Source organism: Lissotriton vulgaris, chromosome 8 (genome assembly GCF_964263255.1).
Source record: "Lissotriton vulgaris chromosome 8, aLisVul1.2, whole genome shotgun sequence".
In the NCBI taxonomy this organism is placed as follows: Eukaryota; Metazoa; Chordata; class Amphibia; order Caudata; family Salamandridae; genus Lissotriton; species Lissotriton vulgaris.
Window position 1 is genome coordinate 1,338,103,948 of NC_141696.1, and position 22,323 is coordinate 1,338,126,270.

Here is a 22,323-nt window from a genome sequence, read left to right on the forward strand (position 1 = left end):
ACAAGAAGCCTTGAAGCAAATCTGCTGGTGTATAGGCAGCCAGTGAAGATCTTTAAGAGCCAGAGATGAAGATGCAGAGCGCACACGAGAAAGTCAGCTTGGCTGCCATATTCTGGATCTGGATCCTTTGCAGTTGTTTTATCAAGGAGCTAGGGGCTCCTAAAAGTAATGTGTTACAGTAGTCTAACCTACTGAGTATGATACTACGACCTACCTTTGGTCTCGCCGACAAAGGTAGCATAGGGAGAATTTTACGCAACATTCTTAGCAACAACAGGCAAGTACTAACAGTCTTGTTTATATGGACGTCCAATTGTAGGCGATGACCAAAAATTACTCCCAAGTTGCGAACAGAACCAGCTGATTCAGCAATGTCCTTAGTGGTAGAAGGCCAAAAATCATCGGGCAAAGGGCGCGGGATTTTATCCAGCGAGCAATGTAAAATCTCTGTCTTAGATCCATTCAACTGGAGGGAATTCTCCCTTAGCCAGCCCGCCGTGGCCAGCATACAGAGGTGGAAGGTCTCTGTAGAGACAGCATCCTTACCCTCTAGGGAGAAGACAAGTTGCATGTCATCTGCATAGTTTATTACCATGGTACAGCTGCTGATTAGGACAGTTATTTAGAATGAGGTCTCTCATCAATAAATTGTACAATCCTTCATAGTCATGCACATTACTTCCATGAAGCCAGCCTTCTAGAGCCTTAATAGCACTGTCTACAAATTCAACCCAGTCTTGGGTGTGTGCCTTCTTTGTGTCCCTGAATTTGACCCTGTTCTGTTCAGTGGTCAAACCAAACCCATCTATGAGGGCACTCTTCAAGACTGTGTAGTTGTCAGCATCTTCCTCCTTGACAGTGAGGAGTTTGTCTCTGCCTTTGCTAGCTGGCCGCCTCCCTTGAGGGACCTTCTGTGCTTTACAGGCCCTCTCCAAGGTAGTGATCCATTTATGGATATCATCCCCTCCTGGTAAGGAGGGACTCTCTTGCTCAGGTTCCTAGCATCAAAAGATTGCTCCCTGACCCTAGTAACACTAGAATTGCCAACATGGTACCCTAGTCCCAAATTCTTCCTAGCACTCTGTACTTCCAAGATTTCCTTATCAAGGGGTATCCGCTCTTGCTTGATTCTGAGCTTAACTCTCTCAAGCTTAAGCAGGTGGTATTCCCTCTCTAAGACGTCATCCCTCTGACCAGAGATGGAGGTCTCCTATGGATTTGTTAGAGCATTGGAATTAATAGAGAAAGATCCGGACCTACCCTGCATTCTCTGCAACTCCCAGGAGTTATAAAGGGGGGCTACCTCTAGGAACACCCTCTGTACTAGCTATACAACTCCCTGGGGGATAAGAGTTTACCACTGTGGAGTCATCATACTCTTCCTGGTCACGCTCAGAATTTGTTCCACTGGGGTGAACCACTCCTAACCCACCTTCTGAAGTTACCCCACCCACACTGTTCTGACCTTCTGACCTCTCTGCTTTATGGAGGTCATCCTGCAGCATCAGCTCTAAGAGTTGCTTAGTGTTAGGGTTGCTACCTGCCTATAACATCCTTGATTAAGCCAGGGTCCTAGGTTCCTGGAAATTAAGGCCACTGTATCTAGAGGATTGGGTCCCGCTGGATTCCCCCAACTAAAGACATGGCAGACTAGGTGTAGTGTCACGTTGCACCTACCTGCCCTAGTAGAAACTAAGGGGCAGATTTATGTTGGGAATGCGCCACGTTTGCGTCACGCAACTGCGGCGTAAACGTGGCGCATCCCTACGACCCATTTACAACGTGACGCATCTAGGCAGATGCATCACGTTGTAAAGCCCTGCGCCACTTGTGTGCGTTCCGGCGCAGGGTGGGCGTTCCGGGGCAGGTGCGCCTCGCAAAAGTGGCTGAGTGAAATCTATAAGATTTCACTCCGTCACTTTCAGGCCAATGCTGCATTAAAACCCTGCGCCTGCTTGAAGCAGGCGTAGGTCTTGACGCAGCATTGTAAAGTTGGGCACCCCCGAGCCTTGCTGGAGCTGCGTTGCGCTTGCGACGCAACTCCAGCAATGCGTCACCTTTACGGCACAGATGCGTCAAGCATCTGTGCCGTTTTTGCCCCATGGTGCGCCGCATTGTAAATGCGGCGCACCATGGGTGGCGAAGCAGCGGCGCAAAATAACTGGCGCATCCCTGGGGATGCGCCAGTTTTCATAAATCTGCCCCTAAACTTCAAAAGGATTGCAGAAAGGGTTGTGCTAGACCACCAACTAACAATCCAAGAGGTTCAGTAGTACTTACTAATATACAAAACGTATTTATGTGTGCCTAATGCTAGTGATGGTTTTTCATCTAACCACACCTAGATTAGCTGGGTAAACCGTGCAAGCTTAAATCCCAACCATTAAACACCAATGTAGGAGGCTGCTTTTTATATGGTATACACATATTTAAGTGAAGAATCTTGCACTAATCCAGACAACCCTTACGGTGATTTTAGTGGTCTTAGACAACCGTTGAGAACTGTCCAAGTGGTAGCTGTGGAGAGCAGCCTTAAGTCTTAGTTCAGAAGGAGTGTTTAGCAGCTTGTTTTGCCAGATCTAAACATATAGTGTAGGTTAAACGAAAAAGAACCACACAGTGTAGTTATAAAAATATGTCTATTTATTACACAACACTCTCTAACACATTGGTATATCTCCCACCCAGATATATCAACACAAATACACAATACTTCAATTGCAAACAGATAAGTGAGCATGGGGAGAAAAAAATATATACTAAGAAAGTGGAATGTTAACTGCGACTGAAGTCGGGACTTGGACCAGGAGACTCAGAAGAGCGGAGACACAAGGAAACACCCATGGTGAGTACCCAGGAACCTAATGGAGACTGTGTGCAAAGTGGAAACACAGCTGCGTACTCAATACAAGTCAACGGGAAAGTCGCAGTTGCAGTTTTGAAGAAGGACCGATCCCAGTGGACCCTGAAAAAACCTGTGGAAGACAGAAGGTTGGATTATCATCCCATTTGTGGATACCCGAAGAACCATGATACCTACACCAGGGAAGCTGGGTGCATAGGTGCAAAGGGACATCTGAAACGTAGACCACAGTGGAAGACTTCAGTCAAGATGCCGCTGGCAAAGACTGGGCAAGAGTCCGGTGGAATTAAAGGGTGGATTCTTGAAGAGGAGAACCTGCAAGCAGAGTGTACAGGGTCTATGGCACTCGGAGGTGACCAGGAGGCACAGAAGAGCAATACCCACCTATAACAGAACATGCAAGAGTGATGACGGTTACATTATCACTGCTGCTGTGAGAACCAGGCTATGTTGAGGAAGACCAGGAGCCATACAGAAGCTTCCCCACGTCAGAAATTGAGAACCAGTCAGTCGGTGTTCAGCTGGAGCACCAACAAGCCTTGGCAGCAGCAATAGATGGGGAAAACGATAAAGGAGCAACTTTGGTACCAGCAAGCTCCAAGGAATACACCAAGTGCAGAAGAGTCAGGACCTGAGCAAGCATTGAAGCCCACTGAAGCAGGAGAAGACCCTCGAGAGGACACACAGACCAAAGGCACAGGAGTCGCAAGAGGAACTCAAGCAGCTCACCAAAGAAGGAGTCCCATGGTGCAAAGTGAGGACACTGATCTTGGCAGGAAGAGATGCTAAAGGCTGGAGCTACTTGTAGCCTGAAGATCTCTGGAGTGCAGAGCCAACAAGCCCTGGTAATTCGACGCAGTGCACAGGGGTCTGATCCCAGCAGTTCCAATGAGGGATACTGGCCTCAAGATTGCAGAGAAGACAGCTCAGGCCCGAGGGACTTGCCAACCCTCGGCCTGTGTTGCTGAGCCTTTTGAAGTCCATGAATTGTCAGGAGCAGCAGACCGGTCAGCTTCATTGCTGTGTCTGCAGATGCACGGGAGTGACTCCAAGGGAGATTACTTTGGGTGTCCTTGATGCCCACAAGTCTGTTGAAGATCCTGGAAGAAGCACAGACACAGATGACAAAGAAGACTTGCAGAACAGTGAGACCAGGAGCAGCAGTCTTCTCCTTGATTCAGTTCCAGACGAAGTCCAATGAAGTCTAGGTGTCCAGACGGTCGAAGAGTGACATGGTTTTAGGCTTGGGTCTTGTCCCACTCACAGGTAAGCTCTTTTATACCCTAAGAAAGGGGTTAGGATGATTCAGGGGTCCCTCCCAGAGGAGGTGCTGGACATAGGGGAGAATACTCCCATGTCCTTTGTCCAGGTTTGCACCGGAGCGGGAGCCAAGGGTTCCCAGAACTGGTTCCAACTGGCATATGCAAGGAGGGCACCAAATGTGCCCTTCAAAGCAGTCTGGTGGCGCTCAAACCACGTGACAGGAAAGCTATTGTTGTACCTTAACTGCTCAAGCTCAGCTCAGCAGCAAGAGGGCAGAATCGTGTCTGGGATCGGGAGCAGCACTAGCTTGCTGGCAGATCCTGCAAGTCTATTACCAGGAGTACTGGGGCTTTCCAAAGCAGCCTCCCAGTGCATGGAACCATACCGCCAACACTGGTAAAGGTGTTGGGGTAGGATTCCAACATTTAATACCAAACACACCCAGGTTCGGTATAGCCACTATATAATAAGACATCACGTAAGGACGCATGGCCACTATATGTATCAAAATGGCTGACCACACTTACAAAGCCGACTCAGGGGGGTTGTAGGGGTGTCCTGCTCATGTAGGGGCACCCTCACTCTTGTAACCCAGCACCCTGCCTTGAAAATTGAAAGCCTGGCTACAGATGACTTATAGGTTTTAAGTGTAGTGACCTCAGATATAAGGAAACATATCTGTCGTAAGTGGTGATAGCACCAGCTTACACAGGCTGCAATGGCAGGCCTGTTATCACAGTTTGAGTGGTCTCTCATGGGTGGGATGATACATGCTGCAGCCAATAGGAGACCCTGTGTGTACTTATGTCCTTGTTATCTTGGTACCATATACTAGTGACTTATAGGGGTACACCAGTAGCCAATTGTGGAGGTAAAGAGAGTACTTACCATGTGAATTTTAGGGATGAAGCACCGTCACTGGGGTCCTCAATAGCAGGATCCCAGTCAGACTAGTGAAGAAACATACTGACACCAACAAAAAAGGGTAGCATCCATGAAAGCATATCCTACTTTCCTACAGACACCACCTGTCTTAGATCAGGATTAAGATCCTCATGGAAAGACCCACCCTGGATGGCCTGTCCCGAGGGGTGTGTGAGGATATAGAATGGACAAGACTTGTCCGGCAGTGCTGACTTGCAAGTCCCAGGGGAGACTCAGGGGAAATCACAGAAAAAGCAGAAAATTGTCAAAGCTAAGCACAAGGAGCAGCTGAAAACGCAAGTGACCAAAGTAAGTATCACAAACTATAGCAGTAACACTCACTAAGCCATTGTCAAGGAAAAGCACTTCTCTGGCTGCTGAGCAGCGACGAAAAAAGAACTGTTTTTCCTTGAAGCTGACTTTATCTGGTGCCTGATCAGTTTGCTTGGTGGATCTTTCAATGTCCTTGTACTCAATCGGGATGAAGTCCTTCGCACTGGTATGCTGATTGGTCGTTCTTAGCTGCTGAGCTATAAAAATGAAGAACGTTAAGCAAAATCTGAAGCTCCTGACATAGGATTTCAATTTCTGGTGAAGCTCCTCTAGCAGACGCCCACGTTAGCTCTCACACTTTTATGTTGGTTAACAGACATTTTCAGACCCGCGACTATTGAAATAATATAGGGTGTCTTTGTTGAAGCGGAATGCTCCAAGCGAGGCACTCTTGCATTTTGCAGTATTATATTTCAAATTGGCCACAGAATATCGCAGAATTCTACGATGAAAGTTTTTACAAAGATGTCTACTTATTTCGATAACTTTATATAAAACAGATAGTATTAAGTATTAACTTAAAAAAATAAAGCTGATGAAAAGAGTTGAAAATGTATTCCTTCACATGTGTTGTCTAAATTAAGATACTTGATTCATTTTAAAATATGCACAACCTGTTTTGTCTCTTAGTTCCATTAGAAGGCCTGAGAAGTCAAAGTGTGTTTGAGGAGATGAGAGAAAATTACATTAGAGAGCTATTAAAAGCCATTTGTCTAACACAGAAAGGAAATGTGGCGAGCTGTCAGCGGTTTTATCAACTTACCAAACTCATGGATTCCATGCATGAAGTAAGATTTATATTATATCTTGAAAAGTTTTAATGTATGACAATAGAACAGAATAGAAATCATACTTCTAATTATTAAGCTATATTCCCTGGTCTTTCAGAAGTGTTCACTAGGCTCCAGTTTCTGTGTTAAAGAAACAATATCTCCTTCTTTTAACTTTAAATTGGAATATCTGCTTCCCTCTGTGGAAGTTCTGTGTTTATCTTAATTGTGCATTTATAACAGCTTGTTCAATTGTAATCTGCACTCAAATTCACTTCTATATACTGATATGATACTATTGCGTTTGAAACAAATTTTAATATGCATGTTAGAGTGTATTTTTCTGGCCTATGCTACCTATCAATGTCAAATATTTCAAAATTAATGTTACATTCACTGTTTATTTTTGGATGACACCATTCTCGAAGACTCACTAGCGCGTTTTCCCTAATGTATGTTCTTCCTTGTGCACGCATTATTGCATTCATTTACAACGGTTCACTGTTGTTTTTGTAACTAATTTGTTCCGACACCTCTGGATGGCATTACATCAGAGGGGGCTGAATCAATATTCATGTAGTGGGTTAGTGTTTGAATGGTAAGGCTACATGACGATTCTGAAAGTCTTTTTTCTAACTGGTCGAAAATATATTTCTTTGCTCACACCTTAGTAATTCTGCATTTTCTCTGCTTGCTATGGGGACATTTCCTGTACAAACCCTCTATTTTGGGGATAAGCCAGACTCCTTTGGGTACTATAAGGACGCTATCTGATTTCTCACTGATTTTGATTCTTGATTGGGTCTATGCCTATTATTCTGAATTGTATAATTACCGAGGCTAAAAACGTAGCTTTTTACTAAATAGTTTTTTTTTCTTCCTTTTGTCTGCGTTTTAGCTGTCATTGTTGTTGTTCTACCTGCTGATATTCTTCGCCAAAGCGCCGGGATGCTCCTTGGAGTAGCCGAGCGCTATAGAAGAAATAAATTAACATAACATAACATAACATAACCGAGAGCCTTCTTGGCAATTATCTGTGTGCACTAACTATTACTGGCTGCATCAGAACTTTCGCTAGCCTCTATTCTTTATCATTTGTGTGTAAATCTTTACACATTTATAATTTTGCCCTAGAACTCACTTATTCAGTTGCCCCTTTCTTTTTTGAATGTATTTTTGGTATGTTGATTTGCACCTTATCTTGGGAGACAATGCCTCCTGAAATTGAGACCAACCAACCCGTGAGCATGCTTTTAAGATGTAATATTTTAGGGGTACAGCGTGCCCCTGGTTGCTTCATAAGAAGAAAAAAAACTATTCAAGTTCAAGAATGAAATGGTATTTACTTAACAAAAGTGTTATCACATGGTATACAGGTAACAGGAGAGCAATTTCAATCTAACCCTCCAACCCCCAGCCCCCATTGACTTTCTAACCTAGATGAATATTTTAGGAAAGCAGGATCTGCTTTCATGGTTACCCCCACTTTTTGCTTGTGTCAGTATGTTTTTGACCTATTCTGACTAGAATCCTGCTAATCGGAACCCCAGTCGTGCTTTCTCCCTAAATTGACCATAGTAAGTTATTTTGTACATCCACAATTGGCTACTGGTGTACCCTTGTAAGTCCCCAGCATATTGTACTTAGGTACCCAGGGCATAGGTACATAAGGGGTCTCCCATGGCTGCAGCATGTATTGTGCCACCCATGGGAGTCCACTTAAACTGTGAATTCTGGCCTTCCATTGCTGCCTGTGTGAGCTGGTGCTTGCATCTCTCACTATAGATACGTTTCCCTATATCTGAGGTCACTACATTTAAAATCTATAGGTCATCCCTATGGCAGGCTCTTCAGTCTTGAGGGCAGGGTGATTAGTTATAAGTGTAAGGGTGCCCCTGAATTAGCAGAACACCCCTACATTTTCAGGAGTCGATTCTATAGGCTTTGTAAGTGTGGTCCCCCAATATGATGCATATAGTGGACATCAGTCATTACAAGATATTTAACTAGATAATGGCTGCTGTTTGGTATCAAACATTTTGGAATCATACCCCAACACAGATTCCAGTGTTGAAAGTATGATCCCATGTATTGGGGGGCTTCCTTGTATTGGGCTGTGCTGAGGGCGCTTGCTAGCACCATCAGTCTACGTTGGTGCCCTCCTTGCATACTCCAGTTTGAGCCGGTTCAGGGAACCCTTGGCTCCCACTCTGGTGCGAAACTGGACAAAGGACATGAGAGTATCCTCCTACTCTGTCTAGCCCCTCCTCTGGGAGGGACCCCTGAGTTGTCCCAATCCTTTCTAGGGGGTACTTAAGTGCTTACCTATGGGTGGGCCTTAGATTCGTTGGGGGACAAGGCTCAAGACTGAAACCACATCACTCTTTGACCATCTGGACCCTTTGACTTCACTGAACTTCGCATGGAATTGGGACTGCACCAAGGAAGACTCTAGCTGCTCCTGGTCTCGCCGTTCTGCAAGTCTTCTTCATCATCTGGGTCCGTGCTTCTTTCAGGTTCTTAAACAGACCTGTGGGCATCAAGGACACGAGAAGTAATCTCCCTTGGAGTGAAGGAGTCACTCCCCTGCATTTGCAGGCACTGCAACAAAGCTGACCAGTCTGCTGCTCCTGTCGTCCTCAGGTCTTCTTGAGGCTCAGCAACACAGGTGGTGGTTCTACAACTCGCTCAAGGCCAGACCTGTCCTCTCTGCTATTTTGAGGCCAGTATCCAATGTCTGAACCACTGACACCAAAACCCTGTGCATCGCATCGATTTGCCATTGCCAAGGCTTGTTGGCTCCACACTACAGAGATCTTTGGGCTCCAAGAAGCTCCAGCCACCAGCATTTATTCCTGCCAAGATCAAAGTCCTCACCGCATCCATGGCACCGCGGGCCTCCTTCTTTGCTGAGCTGCTCGAGGTGCTCTTGCGACTCCTGAGCTTTCAGTCTATGGGTCCTCTAGAGGGTCTACTCCTGCTAGAGTGGGGTCAATTGCTTGCTCGGGCCTGCTCTGACTCTCCTAGTGTTGTTGAGTCCCTTGGACCTTGCTGGTCCCAACGCTGCGCCTACATAGTTTTTAACGTCTTTTGCTGCTGTTGGTGCTCCCGCCGGACACTCACCCCCTGGTTCTTGAGTTCCAATGTGGGACAGCTCATAAATGACTCCTGGTCACCGCCATCACTCCTGCATCTCCTGTGATCGGTGGTCTACCGTGCCTCCTGGTCACTTACGAGTGGCAAAGACTCTGTCCCCTCTGCTTGCAGGATCTCCTCTTCAAGAATCCATCCTTGGATTCCACCGGACTCTTTCACCTTCTTTGCCAGCTGCATCTTTTCTGAAGTCCTCCATTGTGGCCTCAGACTTCACTTCACACCTTTACGCCTGGCTTCCCTGGTATAGGTATCCTGGTTCCTGGGGTATCCATGGGTGGGGTGACTCTCCAACCTTCCATCTTCCACTGGGTTCTTCAGGGTTCACTGGAAAGGGTCCTTCTTCTTGAAAACTGCAACCACGACTTTCCCATTGACTTGCATGGAGTATGCAGCTGTGTTTACACTCTGCTCACCACCTCCACAGTGTCCTAACCTGTTTTGCTGACCATTTCAGAGTCTGTGGGATGTCTGGAGCAGCAGACTAGTCAGCTTTGTTGAGGTGCCCACAGATGCTTGGGGTGTCCTTGATTCCCATAGGCCTGGAAAGTAACCTGGATGAAGCACAGGCACAGACAATGAAGAAGGCTTGCAGAACAGCGAGACAAGGAGCCACAGGAGTCTTCCTTGGTGCAGTCTCGATTCCAGCCGAAGTCCAAGGTGCCCAGACGGTTGAAGTTGAAGTGGTTTCAAGTTTGAATCTTGTCCCACGATAAATCTGAGGAGCCACCACATGTAAGGCCTTAAGTACCCTAGGGCAGTGTTTCCCAAACTGTGGTCCGCGGACCCCCAGGGGTCCGTGACACATTCTCAGGGGGTCCGTAGGCAACAGTTTTAAAAGCACAGAAATGTTTCTTGTATAATTAGCAGCATTCCAGCAACAATAAAAGTGTCAAAAGAATGCCAGTGATTAATGTACCCGCTGGAGAGTGAGGAGAGATTTGTTCAGTGGCAGCTTTGATTTAACTAATGTAGCACAGAGGGTTAATGTGCCTACTGCAAAGAACTTGTAACATGCATCTTAAAAAGCAGTATTTTATGTGCCTAGGTTCATGGTTACTGCTTTTGTCACAGAGATTCTTTTGTTACTGTGCACTTCATAAGTGACAATCGTAATTTAGCAGAGGGACCTATAAACTTTCATCAAAGAGCTGCTTGCAAACTGCATGGTACCAGTTAGTAACTTATATTTTGTACCAGTTATTAATTATCCTAATGCTGCTAAAAAGATATATTTGGGTGGAAATACATTTTTAATGTTAAAGTCAATGCTAGCCACTGTGTTATGTTCTGAATCCTGAGTTGGTGCTTTTCCAGACCAAGCACTCTTTAAACATTTTAAATAGACACTGATTTACATGTATGATTCTATGTCTCTATATGTGTGTGATGTAAAGTGCTCTGACATCTTACAATGGTATGAGAGATGCTATTAAACAAATGAAATACATGTGACAGAGTGGCTATTACTTCAATATAAAATACTAAGGGGCAGATGTACATTCTGTTTTTATATGCGCAAACGGGTTCGAGAACCAGTTTGCGCATGCAAAAACCTAGTGGGCCATGTACATAGCCTATTTCGCGAGTCGCAATTTGATTGCGACTCTCTAAATAGGTTTTGCAACTTGCTTTTTGGATGGGGCATTCCCTTCCAAATTACGAGTCTCAAAGCCATGTACAAATGTTTGCAGTCGCAAAACAGTCACAATTACCACCTACTTCAAGTAGATGGTAATGCATTCTCAAATGGGAAGGGGTCCATGCAAAATTATTTTTAAAGGGCAGGCAGTGGTCCCAGGGACCTCTGCCTGTCCTTAGAAAATGAAAAGAAAACGTTTCATTTTCTTTTTTTTTTTAAATGCATGGCCAACAGGCTGCATTGTTTTTTAAACTGCTTTATTTAAAAGCAGTCCGAGACATGGTGGCCTGCAGAGCCCAGCAGGCCACCATCGCTAGGAGGGCTGGCATTCCCAATGGGCTTGCAAATTGCGAGAGGCTCATTAATATTAATAAACCCATTAATTTGCGACCCCATTGGAAATCCCAAACAGTGTTAAACACACTGCTGTACATTTCATTTAGCGACTTGCATTTTGGCACTCGCAATGTGTCACCAATTGTGAGGCGCTAAATGAAATGGTCGTACATCTGGCCCCAAAATCCTTAGTACTTTGAGTATTTGTTTTGTGTGCACACGTGTGTATTTTTTTCAAATGACTGTTTTAATGTTTGAAAGTTAACTCATACAAATTTCTTGGGGGTCCCCAGCTTCCAGTGGTAACTCGAATGGGCGTCCTCAGGAGTCAAAAGTTTGGGAACCACTGCCCTAGGGAATGGGTTGGGACGATTCAAGGATCTCTCCTAGAGGAGGAGCTGGACAGAGGGGAGGATACTCCCTTGTCCTTTGTCCAGTTTCACACCAGAGCAAGAGCCAAGGGTTCCCTGAACTGGCTCTACACGCGAGTATGCAAGGAGGACTCCAAATGTGCCCTTGAAAGCAGTCTGATGGCGCTGGCAAACACCCCAACCCCAGCCCAATACACTAAGTCCTCTCCAGGAGGTGTTCACACCTCTCAGTGGTAGGAAATCTTGTGTTCTGCCTTCCTCTGCTCGAGCTCAGCTCAGCAGCATGAGGGCAGAAATGTGTCTTGTCGGCAGCAGCACTATCTTGCAGTTAGACCCTGAAAGGCTGGTAACAGTAATACAGGGGGGCACCCCAGGGGAGCCTCCAAGTACATGGGATCCTAAATCCAATACTGGAATTGGTTTTGAGGTAGGATTCGAAAATGTTTAATACCAAACATGACCGGTTTCGGTGCAGCCAGTATATAGTTAGACATCTCATAATGGACTTGGTGTCCACTAAATGTATTAAATGGCTGCCTGCCCTTACAAAACCTGGAGAATCATCTCTGGGGTTTGCAGGAGCACCCTCGCGCTTCTAACCGAGCACCCTGCCCTCAGGCTTCAAGAACTGAATAGGGATGACTTATAGGTTTTAAGTGAGGTGACCTCAGATGTAAGAAAACATATCTGTGTTAAGGAGTGCAAGCACCATCTCACACAGACTTCAATAGCGGGCCTGTTGTCACGGTTTAAGTGGTCTCTCATTGGTGGCATAATTCATGCTGCAGCCCGTGGGGGACTCCTGGTGTACCTATGCCCTGGGTACCTTAGTTCCATATTCTAGGGACTTACAAGGGTACACCAGTAACCAATCATGAAGGTACCAGAGTACTTATCGTTGTCAAATTGAGGGATAGAGTACAGTGACTGGGGTCTTTAGTAGCAGGATCCCAGTCAGACTTGTCAGAAAGCAGCATAACATCAGCAAAAAGTAGGGGTAACCATGAAAGCAGATCCTAATTATCTACAGGATCCTAGAACTATTGTGGTTAAACTATTTCAGCCAGCATTTCCAGACCTGGAGGTCTCGGATAAGGATTCTCAGATTAACACGAATCACAGACTCACAATCTATTTAAACCAAGCAACCTGAGGAAGGTCACCACCCCTGTCCAATACTCATCTTTATTGGTAACTTCCTTTTTCTACAAGCAATCCCTTTAAAAGCTCCACCTGCATCTCTTATGACAGTGCATTCTACGTTCATCTTTGTACAATCAGATCTTTGTACGGCTACAGTATTGTATTGAGAATTTATAAAGGGCGAACTGTCACCCTACAGTTATCTTGGCGCTGAGAGTTAAAAATGGACTCCCACAGACATCGACCAGTTTATCAATGGAAAGCAATATGTTCAGCCTTTGGGAACAGCCAGGTTTTCAGACATTTCCGAAAACATGTCAAAGACTCTGCCACTCTGATGTTCTGAGGCAGCTCATTCCACAGGCATGCGGCCAAAACACCAAAAGCTCTGCCTCCCGACTTGGACCTCTTAAATCTGGTAGTCACTACCAGATTTGCGCTGGAGGAGCGGAGTTGCCTCTTGGGCTTGTACCAAGTAAAGTTCTCCTGCATCGGTACAGGGCCCAGGCCATGTACTGCTCTAAACACAATACAAAGAGATTTAAAGCTGACTCTTTCCTTAATCGGCAACCAGTGAAGATCCCTCAAGGCCATCGCCGTAGAGGACCTGCGCTGTCTATTTAGCGTCAATTTTGCTGCTGTGGACTGGACTCTCTGCAACCCCTGCAAGATGTATTGTGGTGCTCCCCGAAACAGGGAGTTGCAGTAATCCAGTCTACTCAGAATTATGCTCCTTACTACAAGGGGTCTCGTATCACTAGGCAATAGCGAATAATCTGCTGAAGTAGGCGCAGCAAGGAGAAACAGACACTATCTATTTTATTAGCCTGTGACTCCATCTGGAGGTTATCATCTACCAAGACCCCCAGATTGCGCACCGTTTTAACTGGTGCCAGAGGGTTGTCCTCGGGGGTAAGTCTAAACTCCAATGGAAGATGCTGAGGCATTCTAGTGGTAGAACCTCTGTTTTTCCCACATTGAATTGCCGGGAGTTCTTCCTGAGCCAGCTGGCGGTCTGACGCATACATTCCTGGAATGTAACCATAGACACTGCTTGTTTCCCTTCCAGGGAAAACACCAAATGGGTGTCATCAGCGTAGTTGATCACATCAATTCCAAAAGACTTAAAAACAGGAATAAAGGGACGCAGGTAGATATTAAACAAGATGGGGCTGATTGCAGAGCCCTTCCGCACCCTGTAGCACACCGGGGACTTGCTGGAGGTGAACGTAGTCACGACCTGTTGTCTCCCTGATATATTAGACTTCAGCCACTTCAAAGCCTGCCCTTTCATTCCTATATTTTACAGCCTTTCTACCAGTACTGTATGGTTCACCGTGTCGAATGCTGCTGACATATCCAGTAGTACTAACACAGAAGGATTACTATTGTCGGCACGCATTCGTAGATTGTCCTTTACGGTTGCCAGAGCTGTTTCAGTACCGTGGCCTGGACGAAAGCCAAACTGGTCCCTATCCAGCAGATGGTTAACCTCAATATAGCAAGATAAAGTTTTGCTAACTGCTTTTTCCAGAATTTTAACCGGATATGACAGGAGGGAGATGGGTCTAAAATTGGCTGGAACTGTAGGGTCCAGAGAGGATTTCTTGAGCACGGGGATCACCACTGCTTGTTTTCATGCCTCTGGAACCACTCCTTCTTCCAGAGACTGACAGGAGATCTACCTCAGCCAGTCGAAGATTTCTTGCCTAAACTCCTTCCAAATCCTCTGTGGAAGAGGGTCTAGGGGCGATCCAGAGGAAACACTTTGGGCCACACTATTAAAAAAGTCCTCCATAAGAGGTTGAAAGTGATGGGGGGGGCGTGGCCTGAGGCTCGGTAAAATGGCTGCACAGTAGTTTAGCTCTGCCTGCCACCTTCTAATATCCTGCAGATATCCTTCCCCAGCTCTACAAAAATTGGTGCTTCCTTGGTGGAACTGCATTCCTGATCGTGAGAGCTGCCTGCGGCTATAAGGCGATCCCGGAACTGAGCTGGGAATCGAACCGCTGGTACTCATGCAGCTGCTGGGAATCAGCGTGTAATGGCGGCCTGCGTCTAACGACTGTGATGATCGAGCACTGTGCCGCTCCTCTACGGACAATAACAAGGGCGACAACACTGCCGGAGCACAGAGCGGACGTACTAACACTCTGCGGCAGGACCGGCAGCGGGAGAAACTGCGGCAGCGATCCGGAGGTGGAGGTCGCAGTGTCGGCGAGACCACGCTGGGCGGGCCTGACCAGCGCCGAGGTGAGAAACAGGCCGCAAAGCGCCGCATAGCCCACGGCAGCCGATGATTGCATCTTGCCAGCATATCAGCGCTTAACCCTGGGCCAACAACCAGCGAGACCATAAGGGCGCCCCTGTCCCCCTTGTCAACTGCAGCGCCAGCCTGAACAGAACTTCTGTGGGGAAGGCGGAGGGCGAATTGGCGAAAGGGGAAAAAAAAAGGAAAAAAAAGGGGCCCGCGACCACGCCAGGATTGACCAGCGCCCCGCGACACATCCTGTGGCCCCAAAACAACTGATCGCAAGCACTGAGTAAACTCGATCGGCCAGGACTAAACACTAATTGCAAAGCGATACCCCTAGCACTCCACTGACACTGGCTTGACTGACAGCGATCTGCCCGCCATTTTGTGCTGAAAGGGCGCTCATGGGGATATAGCCGAAGGGAGCCACCGCATCCACGTAGCCATCATCAGACCTGCACAGCACATTGGGGGATTTGCTATAGAGCCTGGGGTGTTGTCCAAGCTGTCTATGCCGCATTGGGCGGCCCAAGCTGCGACCCAGCACCTCTTGGGGATCTCCCCCCATTTCCCTGACCTCGCACTGATCGCGGGCAGCCCGGGTGCCTTTGTTGTATTACCTTGTGGCCTGGGAATGCCTGCTGACATCCCTGCAAGAGACCAGAGGTTCAACTAAACGCTAAAGTAAGACGAAGAACTTTAAATGCGCTCGCTCCTCCCCTTCTGGACCTGAACTTGTAATTGGAGAACTAGAGCTGGCAAGACGCATTTATAACAGGGACTGAAGGCGCTACATCCTAGAGACTGCGATACTACTCTAGTGCCATGGGCAAACCCGATAAGAACCAGACTCAGCTGACGTTTGACTTGCGCAATGGTACTAAACCTGGCCAAACTGCTACCTCGGACGTTGAACTAGATGCGCCGGTGGAATCCCCCACTGCCCTCGAGAAATCTTTAGCAGCCATTCAGGCAAGTTTATTGGCCATAGATGGCAAGATTGAGGCGCTGAACGGCAGAATGGACCAATTCTTGACTAAACTCGATAAACAGGTGTAGGAGAGTAGGGTCTGCTATCCTATGGTCACCCCAAATTTTTGCTTTTTGCTTCACTGGTTTATGACTTAATGTGGCTGTGGGCCTGCTAATCAGACATACAGCCTGCTTTTCTCTCTCTAAATTACAGCCAATGCACCCTAGGTGCATTACGAATTGGAACTGGTTCACCTTATTGGCCCCTGTAACAGTGTACCCTAGGTACCCAGGGCATAGGTGTTTCCAAGGCCTACCAGGGGCTGCAGCATGCATTGTACCACCCCTGGCCTGGCCTCCATATTTGACACAACTGGCTGATCACTCAGCTGGGGTAAGTTGATGTAATCACTCTTACTTAGATATAGTATCCCTATATCTAACCTTAACTGGACACATATGTTCCTATCAGCCACTCCAATGGAAGGCCTTATCAATCCTGGAGGCAGAGTGCTTGGAAATATGTGAGATGGCGCTCTAGCATGAGCTGAGCCTGTCTGCAGCTGTCGGGAACCACTCCCTTAGCTGTTACGGGATATTGCCATACCATATACTCTTAAGTGCATTATAATCCTCGCGGTTATATGCTAACTTCGGTTTGGCTTTATCAAAACATGTCGAGTAAGGTGTCATACGATTTGGAATACTATCCCCTCGACAGTTCTGTCAACGGGGATAGCATTCCACCCTTCTAGAGGGACACGACATGTGTGTAGTCTTAACCCCGGTTAAAGTTAACCAGAGCCTCAGCATCACAAAATGGATGCTGCCACCACAGACACAAGTCTGACCTCCTGCTGCTGGGAGTCCTTCCAGCGAGGGAGGCTTGGACAAAGGGTTTCCTGCCTTGGGAGGTGCGAGCACCACCCCAGGCAGGATTTTGTGTATTGGGTAGGACAGGGCTGAATAGATTGAGACATGCCCGGGGCACACAAGGTGTCCCCGTGCATAAGCCAGTCCAAACCGGTCCTGGGACTTTCCAGACCCAGGCCTGGCGAGGAGCTGGACAAAGGAAAGGGGGTGTAACTGCCCCCCTTCCTGGTCCCACCCAGAGGAGGGACCTAGCAGGTGATCCACCCCTCAGATTGGGAATAAGAGTGGGAGCAGTGCCAGAGCACCTCAGATCATCCTGAATCAACTTGAAACTAAGAAGACGACTGGACTTCGAGATTCTGCTGCACAGAAGACTGAAGAGCATCTCCCTTGTGGCCTAGGAGTGGCCACCCTGTGAACACAGGTACCAACCAGCGAATCGACGTCTGCTTTGCCACCGCCTCCCGCCGGAGCCCGAGCCCAGAGCCTGACAAGACCCAGACTCCCAGACTTCTCACAGCCCGATCCACAGTCCCTGCAAAGAAGGGACCTGTGGAGGCTCCGAGAGACGTGGGACCGGACACCTTGGAAGACACCTGAAGAGCTGACTGCGTAGCGTCAGAGGCACCCTTGACGTTGTGCTTTGGGGACTGAGAACCCCCACCACCGAGCAGCCCTTGCACCGAAGATCAGCCCCCCAGCATCTCCACGATCTGCGTGGGGCCCTTTTGCATTGTGCCACTTGACGCGCCATCCCGGCCACTAGCCACGTTGTCAGCGGCCATCTTGGCGACGAAACCGAAGAACTACACTGCGGGTCTGGTTACTCCAGACTTGCCCTCGCTCCTGTAAAAAGGAGCACCCGCTTTGACCTTGCTGGTCCGAGTGTTAAGCCTTTTTTGACTCCTGCGTGGCTTGCATTAGTCAAGGCCTGTTTGCTCCGATCAAGTTGCCGACACCGCCAACAGCGAGAAGCCTGCGTGGGACAGCTCGTGACCGACTCCTGGATGTCCTTGACCCCCGGTGTCCACGTGGCTGCAGAGAGAAGCTACACCTCAACGCCTGTTTGCACCCGACATCGCCTGGTTCCAATCTGGTTCCACGGTAGTCACTGGCTAGTGACTTTGAACATTGTCCCCTCTGCTTTCAGGTCTTCACATCTTCAGATCCACCCTTGGATCCACCGGAACTCTTCACATCGAGCCGCCTGCAGCATCTTCAGCTCCAAGCATCATCGACCAGCGCGACGAAACCCGACACTACTTCGACCCTATGCATCCGCTTCCTGTGGGTGAGGTAACTCAGCAACGCCGATGTTCCCACACTGGTACATACCTCTAGGGCCTGTGTCTCAAGTTTCAGCTTTCTAGGTCACTCGGAAGGTTCCTAACTTTCTAACTTTCTAACTTTTACGCACCATAGACTTTGTATTGGTGAGTGCGTGCACTTTAAACACTGCACCCGAGTCCCGCAGGCCTTTCCCGACTTAGTCACTGCTAGTTCCCAAGGCCCTAGGCCTGTTTCCCTATCGATTAGTATCTCTTATACCACTTTCTTAGTATATGGTTTAGGTGGCCCCTAGGGCTCATCCATATTGTGCAACTTTTGTGTATTTTAAACTGTGTTTTGTTTAACGCTTGTGCTTCTGTGCTCATAAAGAGTTCAGGGGATATTTGTAGTTAATAAATATATATATATTTTCAATATATATCTGTGTGGTGTCCTTTCATTTGGTATTCAAGGGGGTTTTGTATGTACAGCTGGCTTCACATGCCTTCCAGAGTTTAGCCTAAGACTGCTTTGTCCACGTTACCACTAGGATAACTGGTCTATAAGGTTGACTTACAACCGATCATCATAAGGGTTGCTTGGCATGGTACAGGATGATCACTAGAACTAGTGAGCATCATATACCATGCCAACTTCTCACAACAGGCGTCGCGGATTGGGGAGGCTGAACTACGTATATCAAATTCAGAGGAGGGGCTCCATTAGGTCGCAGACAAGACCTCCGATATCACCAAACTGCTGGCAGTCCAGGCCAAAAATGAGGACATCGAAGCACGCTCATGCCGAAATAACAAACGAATTTTGGGCCTACCAGAATCCACCAATTTGGGGCGCCTGGAGGAGTTCGTAGAGGGGATGCTTCGGGACTTCTGCTGTAAAGACGAACTTTCTCCCCTGTTTGCAATTGAAAGAGCGCATAGATCACTTGGCCCGCGCCCACCGCCAGGGACACCCCCAAGGTCCATTATTGTGCGACTGCTGAATTTCAGAGACCGGGACACAGTCCTCCGTATCACAAGGTTGAAAGGCTCGATCACCTACCAAGGCAATGCTTTGTCTTATTACCCGGACTTCACGGCAACAGTGCAAGCAGCTTGTAAGAAATTCCAGGCCGTTAAGAAACTCCTACAGACGGAACAGATCCCGTACAGCTCCTTAGGAGGGGGGAAGAAACTGCCTTCTTGGGAGTGTAAAATAATTGCACAAAATGTAACGTTTCCTGTGGAGACCTTGAGTCTCAGCCACAGAGTACTCTTGTGTTTGGGGGTTACATATCTCGATGGAGATGTCAAAAGATGGTGAAGCAGGTTGAACCTAAAACGAGGCATGAACCCTCACTGTTGGTTTCTGGAGCTCTGTGTTTTCGCGGTGGGCAGAGGTACATTTGAGATACAGTTTGTTTACAGTGTTAAGGTCCTGAGGCATTGCCGAGTCACATGAAAGAAAAATATCTGTTCTACCTGGAGCAGAAGAAGATTCCTTTACATACCGTACCCAGGAAGTTTTAAAGGCATGCTCTAATGACAGGCAGTCTGAAATACTCATGGAATTTAAGTCCTTATTCTCCCTAGACCATATTTTTACCCATCACACAAAGGCTTACTCAGCCACCTGGTCGACTAAGAATTTAACGCCAAGCTCTGTGTATAATGTATAGGTAGGGGGGACTTTGAGGAATCATCAGAATCTGATGCAAACACTTGTTTTGGGCCACCTGTAGCTTGTTTGCTGAAGTATACCCCACGACTTCACTACCTTATAACACCTTTGAGGTGCATATAAACTGATACAATTTTAAAATAACCTCTGATCAACCAATCTATCGGCATATCTGGCATTCGCCACTATAGATTTGTTCAGGTCACTCAGTTTCTCCTCCAATAATGTCTTGCAGTTTAATTTTCCGATAAATAGAATTCCCAGATACAGTAAGGCTGGGACCTGTACCAAAGTGTGAGATCCCGCCTTGAAGGTTTTAGACCGGAGACCCCTGGGGCCAAATTCTAAAACGTACGACTTTGTGAAGTTGACTGACAGGTTCAGTCTATCCGTAAAATCAATGAACCTGTCAATTAAAACCTGCAGGCCCAGGGCTGTGCGAGCCATAAGCACCACATCAGCATAAAGTAGTACTGGCAAAGATTTCCTGCCGACTCTGGGGCAATCTGACTGTAATGCCAAGAGGGTAGCTTCTAACCCATTGATGTAATTGCTGAATAACAAAGGGGCTAAGATGCAGCTTTGGCAAACCCCCCTAGTGCAATTAAAAGCTTCATTAAGGAACCCCCACTGAGAAAATCTTACTGCTGCTGTGGTATGGGAATGAAGATTCATTAATAAGGATATAATGGTGGAATCAGTACCCAAAGTGGTCAATAAGCCCCACAACTTCTTTCGATTATCCACATCAAAGGCGGACATAAGGTCCATAAAAGCTAAGAACCATATTCCTGGTTGAGCAACCGTGTATTTATTTATTATTAAATAGAGATTAAGGCATTGCAAAGTCAAACTGGACCTCACATATTATTTGATTGGAGTTCGCTCATAAAGTGAGTCTAGTTAAAAGGAGCCGGCCCAGCACCTTAACTGCGGCATCAATAAGGAAAATAGGGCAGTAGCAGTGCGGGTTGTCCTTATCCCCCTTTTTATAAATCAATATAATGGTAGCAGTTGAACAGGAGGGCGGCATTTCTTTCTTTGCTGCTGCATTTAACCCAGTGTTAAAACCTGGGCCCAAACTTCAATATTGTCCCTGAAGAAATCTGGGGGGATCCCATCAGGGCCGGACGCTTTGTTCGGGGACAAAGACTCAATGCCCATGTGGACTTCCTCCAACGAGATGGTGACTGATGTGTCAGTCAGGCTGGGATCAATATCCATGCAAGACATTTCAAGAAGGCTAAACTTTTATATACTATAAAAATGGGTGACCCACTGTTCCGGGGTGATGTGATGACATAAGACAGGTCTTGATGGCTCTGAAAAACAGGGACTATTAATAATCTACCAGAGAAGTGTAGAGTCCCTCAGTTGTCCAGCTTTGGTTAGATCAGCCAATGCTTGTTTCTGTAATTGGTGCCTCCATTCTCTTAGGGCCCCTTTATAGTTTTGAAAGCAACTTGCCACCCATTCCCTGTCGCAATTCAACTGCTTTAGAGATTTCTTCAGATGCCTAAGGGCCCGGGAGCACTCAGAATCAAATCATGAGGGATGATCCAGGCATTGCCCAACCGCAGGGATTGATAATAGACCAGAAGCCGACTGAGCCATGGAGGCAAAAGAACTTAGAACCACCTCGCCAGGCGTTAGAGGGTCCAAGCAGATGCTTTGTTGGATTTCTAGTGAGCCCATCTTCAAAAGCTTTCAGCAAGGTAACTTTGGTGAAGAAAATAAACTGCACCTAAATGTGTATAAGCTGAGAGCTGGCAGGAGAACCTAACATTTGTTTTTCACATGCATTCAAAACTTGTCAGTGTTGATCCAAACAGACACCACCACCACACTGTTGTTTCATCAAGAAGGAGCACACTCAAAGATACTGTCATCAGGGACACAGGATCTGTGGCATTGAGCAGTTTATCGCCATAAAGCACAAAAAAGCAGAACAGCATCCAGAGGTGAAAAGCAAATTTGCAGATTACTGCTGCGGAACATTGGAGGTTTGCCACGAGTGTTATTAAAAGACAGCATTCTCAAAAAGGTAGTCAATGAATGGGGAAGCTAAAAATCGAAAAGCCACAAGAAATGCCAGTTTTATGCAAGAAGGCATCCACAACCAAACTCATTTTGGAACGTCTATTTGATCAGATCGTGCAAACTACTTGCCTATGCTTTTCCCACTGTTTCCCTCCTACTAGGATTACTTCCCAATAGGAAGAGGGAAGCATGCAGACTAATTTAATTCTCTTAGCTCAAATTTTGCTCAAACAATACTGGTTGACAGACCTAATTCTAGTGGAGGCTCCAACATTGTGCTGGGTATGGACACAGATCTCATATTGCGATGTTGAGGCCAAATCCTTCATCACAATACAGGATCTCTGAGGTTGTCAGCCTTCCTCATGAATTCACTGGGAATATGAAGGAATATTCTAGCACAGGCCAGAGCTTTGTCCATAAACAAAAGCTACAGT

The 22,323-nt window shown here is 46.9% G+C and overlaps 1 protein-coding gene across 1 annotated transcript in view; it reads left to right on the forward strand.

The window, feature by feature from the left end:
• Positions 1–22,323, forward strand: part of PGR (progesterone receptor) — a 760,964-nt gene that overhangs the window by 730,365 nt on the left and 8,276 nt on the right. Inside the window, exon 7 of the mRNA XM_086935286.1 lies at positions 6,014–6,171. Coding sequence (XP_086791412.1) covers positions 6,014–6,171 — 158 coding nt within the window. The remainder of the gene's footprint in view (positions 1–6,013; positions 6,172–22,323) is intronic.